The following is a 9295-nucleotide window of genomic DNA, read 5'->3' on the forward strand; positions in this document are numbered from 1 at the left end:
TTCATGAGTAGTTGAAAATACAAAATATATAAAAATACCATCAGAATGATCATTTAAGTGACGCTCACTTATTGTGTTTTACCCCTGTTTACTTCTTTTTTCATTGGAGCTGCCTCACTGCGATTTAACGACAGTATCGATTGCAGATTCTTATTCTAACTCTCTGATAAGGTGGACTCAATCTCAGCCCTTTCAAATCTGACCACATAACCCCCCCTGCTGCCACACACAAGTTAAAATCCCATGTCCTCAAGCCCACGCTCAGATCACACACACACACACACACACACACACACACACACACACACACACACACACACACACACACACACACACACACACACACACACACACACACACACACACACACACACACACACACACACACACACACACACACAGCTGAAAGGCCTGTCAGTGAAAATGTCTTCCGTTCTTAACCGAGTCTCTTCCAGTGAAACACCGCACGTCGGCCCCAGAACCATAGACCCAAACACCGTCAGTCCAAGCCTGTTCCATCCAAGATTGATCCCCTCCCCCCCACTTCTCATCCAGCCCTCAGCCTTAGTATCTGTAGTCTCTCACAACTCCGCTGTGTACTACGCCAAGCCCATCTCCTCCAACACACTTCTGGGTGACTCGTCCTCCTATGGAGGGAAACAGGCGGTAGAATTGTGGACTCAAGAACTATTTAAAATAACAAACAAATATGCACATTAACTGTTCATGGGGCTGCCATTTCTAAAACAAATGAGTCACTACAGTCACAACTTTGTCAAACACTTTGGGAATATGCAACTTCGAAACACTTGGAAATAGGGAAAGTAAAATAAGCATTATGAATTTAAAGCTGGCTATTGACTACACATGGCAGGGTGTTGAACCTTGGTCATTTTTTTATTAGAGCCTAAAAACAGCCATGCAGTGAAAGCATAAGGTCTGTTCAGATTCATAATCTTGTTTACATTTTTTCCCTAAATATGATAAATAATGTCACTTTTGTTGCCAGGGCTTCCTTCAGCATAATATGGTGGACTCCTAGCCTGAAATAAAGACAGCAAACGCTAATATCAACAGAATTTCAATGAAATACCACCAACATTCCAACCGAATGTCATTGATGTGTTCGATTTGAGTGATAGCCTTGTACAGAAGCAGCACTGAAACCCCAACCCTCCATGGTAGAGGTGGTGGATTGGTAGTTACCTCCTGCAGTAGGTCGGCCTGTTCGATAGCTTTGAGGACGCTCTTCTTAGACGTATCCTGGATCTCTCCTCCCATCAGGAACTCATCTAGAATGAAGTATGCCTTCTCAAAGTTAAAGATGATGTCGAGCTCACACACCTGCACAAACACACACAGACCATCAATGCTATGTACAGCAGGGAAATACACATTCACATTGTGTTAGGAGGTACAACTTCTGCAACCTTAGCACAGTCAAATCAACTACACAGAGCAGGAGGACACATGTGACTCACGCTGCCAAAGTACTTATCCAGAAGCTCTACGAAGCGGTGGATGACTTCCAGTGTGATCAGCTCATTGTCCTGCTCTTCAATTGCACAACAGAAATAAAGGCTAGCGTACCTGCAAGAATACACACACACAAAGATGCATATAAACAGTCAGGCTGGAAGATTCAGGGAAAAATACGAGTTGCAACTATTTCCGACAGATTCCAGTAATCCATTTTGAAATCTTCATTATCATCGAAAAATATAAATAAATGGAATGGTGTGATATTTGGTGTAAGCTGGGATATTTCTGCAGCACTTCATTCAAAATGGTATTCTAACACATATTTCAATGAACTGTGCAGCCCTTATGGAAACCATTTGAATTCTTCCAGACGTCACATATCCACGGTCGTTAAAACATGTGTCTGTTTTGCTCTCACACAACAAACAAACAAACCGCAGCAGCTTGGAGCGATCAGATCATTATTCATGATTGTGTTATCCAACCAACAGACCTAATAACATTTCATTCCTTAAAAAGTAAGAGCTTATTGTCACATTTGAGGACAAGAAACGATGGCATTTCAGGCATTTTGTGTGAAGAAGTACATTAAGATATTTGCCTATCTGTTTCCGTTGAATGAATACTGGAGTGTTTGTTGAAGCTAGGCAAACGGCCGATCTGCTCACGCACAGACACAGCTCCATCTGTAGGGACTTGGGAACTGAAGGGTTGCCGGTTCAAGTCCCGATTGGACCCAAAAAGAAATGGGAGGTGGAGATGTGCCAAAAACTGAATGTTCCAACCGAATTAATAAGGTTCATCTTAACTGATGTTTGCATTTACTACACACTCAACAGAGAAGGCCAGATGGACATATTTCATGTATTCAAAACACCAGGCATGCACAGAAAGAGTTAACAGGGGGTTTCTGATACAACAGAGCTTGTATTGTGAGTGCAGTGTTCCCTCATTTCAACTCCACTGCAGGAAATCCCTGTGTGCTCCTCTCATCTCCCGCCCACGCACACACAGGCTTCTTCGTTTGGTAGTCCACCTCTGCATTCTGCTCGCACAGTAATGAGCCCTGACACACACTGATGTCACAGAGTGTGTGTGCGTGCAGAAAGAGCTGTGAGAGAGGAATGCTGGGTCTCACCCTTTCCACCCACCTCAAATCTAATGCTGCTTAGCCCACATAGAAACACACTTGTTGGTCTGTGGGAGGGGAGCTGAAGTAAAAAGACGACGCAGTCAAACTTGCTGCTTCCTTTAAGACACATCCAGACTTGTTACTAATACAATGGAACTCATCCCTGATATCAAAGTAAAGAAACTAAAAGATATGCTTGACGTTAAAATGTTGCTCGATTAATAATGATAAGTACAATGGGGCTCCTCCAAGGCTATTGGTGCATTCACATGCCCCTGGGATAATGAGGAAGATAATGAGCTGCAGCCCTAGTAATGAAATGCAAATCAATACGCTATCGCTATCATCATCATCTGTTCCTGCTGTCACTGTAGTGCAACATTTTACTTTAATACATTTTGTGCAGTACAAATACATGTACAGTGATTTGCTATACTTGATTACAAGGAACACGGGAATGCAACAGTTAACCGAATGCATAATAATTATTGTCTGTGTGTCCTAGCTGATAACAGGCTAAACAATCTGGATTTCTGCTCGCTCCGCCGGCTGGTTCAAATACTGAAAAACTGTTTACCAACTAAATATGTTTTTATGTAATCCATCTTCTTAATGAAACTTGTAATATGAGTTATTATACAATATAACTTTAGATATTCTATATATTTGGTTCTCTTGCTTATAATGAATAAAATCATTGGATATTTAATACAAATTGTTTGTGCATTTAATTGTTTATTCATTTGTATTATCATTATATGCTCAGCCTAAAAGCCAAAGCTAATACAGGTTATTTTAAATTAACAATGGTATGCTTTGTTTGAACAATGAACATTAATTTAGTTGGCCAAACATTAAAAGTCAACTCTTTGCTTTTGTCTCAGGAGGAGGGAATCCTTAAGTACTGCACTTAAGCATTTCTACTTTATGTGACCATTTTCTTTTGATGCTACTCTATTACACTACATGTTATAAAACTAATTGTTGGGGAAATATGTTCCTAGGCCCACACCTTTGACCCAGTTAGCCTGCGACCTTGGCTGCAGTGCTCTCAGTGTGTTGTCTCCCTGCTCCTGCCTGCTGGCGTCAGCTGATAGAGGTGTCATGATTCTATCTTGTTATGCACAATGTTGATTCTTCTCTCAGAACCAGCCAAACACACGGGTCTGGGGTAGAGTTCTTCAGAATTGGTTTGGCAGCAGCTGTGTCACCTCGTGGCACAGCACACGTCTTGTGAACTTTCCGGCCGGAGCTCCAAATAAACCCTCAGTGTTTGTCATCAAAGCTCCTGCTCTCCTCGTGTCTCTCCCAGTCTCCATTGCTCCAGAGGTTTCCATCACACTAATAAAGTTATTTTTAACCACTACATTTACCCGACAGCTTTAGTTACAGATTATAATACTATTCAATACAAATTATAACTAAACTAATAAATCAACTTTGATATATTAATTATAGGTTAATATTTCCAGCATCAGTAAATAGAGTAATTCAAATTAGCTCCATCTTTACCAGCTTCTATAAACACAATAATGCACAAATAGTCAGAATCTAATAATTTCCTAAATGCAATTCTTAAATGACGCACAATAAGTACTTTTACTTCAATTATGTAAAGTATATTTTCATGTCATTATATATACTTTTATTTCGATTTGAAATGCAGGACATGTACATGTTACAGTGTCATTACAATTTAGTATTCCTACTTTTACTCAAATTACTTCTAATATTACTAATGTTTACACTCGGTAAATAATGAGAACAAGAAAGTAAAATTTGAGTAAAAAGAGAACCATATGAAATACAGTAACTCATTAAAGAAATCACTGCCATGAGCACTTATGTAAGACTCTTCCAGTTGCCGGGCAGAAACAGGAGAAACCTTTTGACAGTTTTTGATTAGTACCTTTTATAGACAATCTTGAGGTCCCTCCATTCTAGAAAACTGCACATTTTTGGTTTGCGGGCGAGCACTATCTGCATGAGCTCCCTGACCATCTTCTTCTTGTCGCGCTCCGCTGTGGCAGTGTACCACTTCTGCAGCCGCAGCTTCCCCTGCCGGCTGAACAGCAGCATGAAACGCATCTACACACAGAGAGAGAGAGGGAGACTTTCAGAACAAGGGAAAAGAGGCAGGATGCATTCAGCAGAGGGGGGTTGATATACAGTATGTTCCATGAGGTATCTGCCATTAAATGACAAAAAGTCATCAGTATTATTGGGGGAAAAAGGAATTTCTAACATTTCTGAAAAGAAATTATGAAAACGTTTTTGTTTGTTTGTTGTCATCACATGACAGTGCTAAATACAGAAACAAGTCGAGTCATGTCATAATCACCACTCTGCTGCTCCTACCTCCTCTCTTTAACACTAATATAGTTACAATTCACTAATTATTTCCAACCACTTCCACTCCATCAAGTTTACTCCGAAGGTTTGAGAGTAAATTCTATTTATTTCCAAGTTCTATTTTAAATGTACATCATTATATTTGATCTTAGTACATTTCACACCTGATAAAAACATTCCACAATATAGAATATCATATCAAACTCCTTCAACCATCTTTGAAACTATTAATAATATACATTTCTTCTGATTACTGACAATTTAGTTTTGACCAAATCAGTACAGTTGCAGCAAGTTGTGCTTTAATTCATCATTTTATTATATTTCTCTTTTCATTCTGAACAGATCTGATGGAAGTTTAAAGTCTGCAGTTGCACAGGACTGATTAGTAGGCTGAACATACGCTCACTGTTTTATGTTAGAGCCCATGGTTACCCATTTACCCCTCCACAAGTCTTAAAACAGACACACACTGTTGGCTTAGTGGTACATTTAGCGTCTTAAGAGCCAGAAATATTTCTCAGGAGTTAAGGGAGACACAATTAGAACCTACATGTTGCCAGTTAATAGACTTGCATTGGGATGATAATGCTTCTCTGTGTCTGCTGAATATGTACGAAGGCAACTTACTTTACAACTTTATTAACAGGGGATATTGAGACGTTTTACTTGACCAATTATTGGTTAATCTCTCTTATAAAGATGACATTCTGCTCATTTTCAGGTTCAAACTTATATTCTGTGTTTCTACTGTGACATGTCTCCATGCTTTAATGTTCAAAAGCTCTCTATTTTTCTCATACTGCCTGTGCTGCAGCACCTCTTTTCACCCTCTGTCTGAAACCAGAGCCCAGTCTGCTCTGATTGGTTAGCTGGTCGGCTCTTTTGTGATGTTGGAGTGCTAGCCAATAGAAGTCTGAGTGTTTGACAGTGATTTCACTTTACTACGGAAAAGAAAAAGGAGTCCAATGGAGGCGTTTCAGGCAAGGGGGACGTAGGGATTTTAGCCGTTGCAGACCATTTACATGCATACAAACCTATAATGACACACTTCAGAAAAGGGAAGACCCAATAAAGCCTCTTAAATAAACAGATTTCTACATAGAGTTTGGTGTGATATTTCCTCCACAAAGAAAAAGAAATACAGCATACACCCATATGAACGGATCCTAGCCTACTGTCAGGTGCATTTATTCACAGGCAAATAGTCTATGCAACAATGAATATCAACACATACGACTCACAAGATCATAGAGCATAGATCTACTGCACCAACTACTATTTATCTTTAATTACATGCGTATGCAAAACCTCTTTAGGGTCTATATGACAAAAGAGACTATGTGGGAGGTGTGGTTCCTGTTTGTTTTATAGGCGCAGGATGCTTGGATGGAATATATCTAAATATAGTCTTAAGAGCTATTCCAACATGGACTATGTGTTTTAGTGCAAAGGAGACATTGGTGTTTATACTGCATATTATTTACAACTTGACGGTTCAACCCTTTTGGCAATAATGACAAACTGCTAATTCTGGTCCAACAATGTTGGAATATTTAACAAAAATGACTGAATTATGCATTTAAACATTACCGCTTTCAACAATGCCGGTCTTATATTGTGTCTTCTTTTAACAACGAAAAAACAGAACCCAGAGCTTATATTTTGTAAAACATTGATATTGTAAACAGTGATATATCTTTGCTGTAAAGAAAAACATGTATAGCCGAGCTAAATTACATATATACAGCTTAACATAGTCAAACAATAATCATAATATATCTTGTTATTAGGTACCAACATCTGAGTGTATTTGCCAGCAACAGTTGTCATTAAACCAAAAAGCATTAGCGGCCATTTACATATACTAGTTGGGACACATATTTTTGGAAATGTTGTTTACTAATACATTTAACAGTTATTTAATAGTTGATATGACAATTTACTTAACAAATAAATAGCTACAATGCATTGTCATCTACTGTCATATCCATTGCTGTGTATTTAACTGGTTAGAAGAAGGCGGCTGTTTGACAGTCGTCTCACTGTCACCTCCATGACACCGACTAACACCTGGGCCTAAAGTCGTTACCTGCGACAAGGAAACTCGCCAATTATACAGATAGAAAATCATATTCAAGGCTCATTCAACATTACTCAATGTCAATAGGATACAGCTAACATTTCAAGGGCCATGCGCTGAATAAAGCGCCACAGAGTGTTAGAAATACAAGATTATTTCCCACCTTATGCTGATATACGGTCTGTTAGCTCGCAGGCTATCCTGACAGAAGCCAGGTGAAGGTAGCGAAGGTGGACACTTCCTGTAATCATACACCTTGCTAGCTTTAGCTTAGCACGTAGCTCCTGCCCCTTTTTAAGCGGAAGAGAATCAGTCTCTTACCATTTCTCTTACTTTTTAAACTACCGTGACGGAACACACGAATACTATTTCTACACTGCCTGGTCCGCGTGAACAAATACACCGCAGCTAACGTTGACAGTTCATGTCAGTGTGAGATACTACGAGGTAAATTGAGCTGTACCCATTCACCGCTACACTGAACAGTTCCGCCTCTACTGAGCATGCGCGGGAGATTACTTTTTTCGCCCTGAATTTTGCCTCTCAGGTAACACCCATTTCGTCATATCTAAAATATATATACATAATGCAGTGGTGGAAATGTATGTACAATTTTAAGGTACTTTTACTCTACCTGAGTTTTTTCATATTATGGTACTTTATACTTCCACTCAACTACATTTGAGAAGCCAATACAGTATATTAATTAAAGCATTATATAATCCACTACATTTCTTTGACAGCTTTTAGTTTATTTTTACTTTTTAGATTTAGATTAGCTAAATACCAAAAAAATCATAATAATTCAATAACAATTAAATATAATTTTAAGTTAAGATATCTTGCAGCAGTATATAAAGTAAATAATAATTACCATTAATGCATACTCATAATCCAGTAATGTAATGTCTATTATGAAATGAGCCACATTTGGTACTTAGGTATATTTTGATGCCACTACTTTTGAGCTTTTACCTGATTACGATTTTCAATGGAGGACTTTTACTTGTAACTTGAGTATTTTTACAATTTAGTAATGCTACTTTTACCCCTCCTCGGGCATTTTTGTACATTTTTCTTGACTTTTTTTTGTTGATTTGGTGATAATTTCAGCTGTGTTACAGCTTTTGGAATGGATTTTTGCAAGGAGTCTTCTTTTGAGTCAATTTTTTAAAATCCAATGTCATTTACTCTTACATGTTGTGTATACTCTCGTGATGCATTTTGCACCCTCTGGACCCCTTCGTGGCAAAAATGTACACGCCCTTAAAAACTGCTATTAAATCATCATACATCAATATTTCTTTTAACTTTTTTTTCCATGAATCATTTGAACAACTTCTAACTTGCTCAAAACTACCAAACATTCAATCCTTTTCAGAATTTTAACCCTTTAAAGGCCTGTTTCATTATTTGAATTATTTAATTTCTCTTAAAAAAAAACACAAAAAATGAATTATTTTTCAATATAATAATTAGTAGAGGGATGGAACTTTGGTGGTTATTAGAGTCTTGGATGTGTCAAAGATTAGCAACAAAATGTATTTGACTGCATTATTATTTTTTACGTAGTATCAGATACTACCTCTGGACACCTTTGTGAAAAAAATGTACACGCCCCAAACAACTGCTATTAAACCATCATACATCAATATTTTTTTTTTAAATCATTGTCAGGATTTTAACCCTTTAAACGCCTGTTTCATTATTTGAATTATTTAATTTCTCTCAAAAATGCCTCGTTGACTTCCATTCAGACCACATTCGTTAATCTCACTGCCATTGCAGTATGAAACCATGCATTTTGTAATGTCAGCATTTCATTTAGAAGATAGTATTAGTAGTGATATTTGATATTTCTACTCTATTCCAACAGATTACACAATTTTCCCACTGTAGGCCGATGCATGAAATTCTTACATTTTTGCAAGTTATATTATGGAGCTGTGTGACTACCAGGGGGCCCCAGGGGAGTGGTGTATGTGTATGTATGTGTGTGTGTGTGTGTGTGTGTGTGTGTGTGTGTGTGTGTGTGTGTGTGTGTGTGTGTGGTGTGTGTGTGTGTGTGTGTGTGTGTGTGTGTGTGTGTGTGTGTGTGTGTCTGTGAGAATCTGTGAGAATCTGTGAGAATCTGTAAGCATGCACAAATCATCCATGGGAAAAAAGGCCATCTTTTGAGGGATGTGTTTGATGTGTCTTTGAAGAGCTGCTTGATTACTCAAAAACAAAAAACAACTGTTAGTGTT

At 38.3% G+C, this 9295-nt stretch overlaps 1 protein-coding gene across 1 annotated transcript; it reads right to left on the reverse strand.

The window, feature by feature from the left end:
- Positions 1–333: 333 nt before the first annotated feature.
- On the reverse strand, positions 334–7554 carry ap1s1 (adaptor related protein complex 1 subunit sigma 1). Its single transcript, XM_010766532.1, has 5 exons — positions 7213–7554; positions 4524–4702; positions 1482–1590; positions 1207–1344; positions 334–647 (listed from the first exon to the last, which is right to left on the reverse strand). The coding sequence occupies exons 2-5, from the start codon at positions 4700–4702 to the stop codon at positions 600–602; spliced, it is 474 nt and encodes a 157-aa protein (XP_010764834.1). The 5' UTR covers positions 7213–7554; the 3' UTR covers positions 334–599.
- Between the last annotated feature and the right edge of the window lie 1741 nt (positions 7555–9295).

Source organism: Notothenia coriiceps, unplaced genomic scaffold, assembly GCF_000735185.1.
Source record: "Notothenia coriiceps isolate Sejong01 unplaced genomic scaffold, NC01 NC01_scaffold00003345, whole genome shotgun sequence".
NCBI classification, from domain to species: domain Eukaryota; kingdom Metazoa; phylum Chordata; class Actinopteri; order Perciformes; family Nototheniidae; genus Notothenia; species Notothenia coriiceps.

Coding starts and splice junctions, on each gene's coding strand:
- ap1s1 (XM_010766532.1), bottom strand. CDS start 4,702: ATGCGTTTCATGCTGCTGTTCAGCCGGCAGGGGAAGCTGCGGCTGCAG. Junction 1,345..1,481: donor TGGATAAGTACTTTGGCAGC/GTGAGTCACATG, acceptor GTGTTTGTGCAG/GTGTGTGAGCTCGACATCAT. Junction 648..1,206: donor AGGCCGACCTACTGCAGGAG/GTAACTACCAAT, acceptor TTCCCTCCATAG/GAGGACGAGTCACCCAGAAG.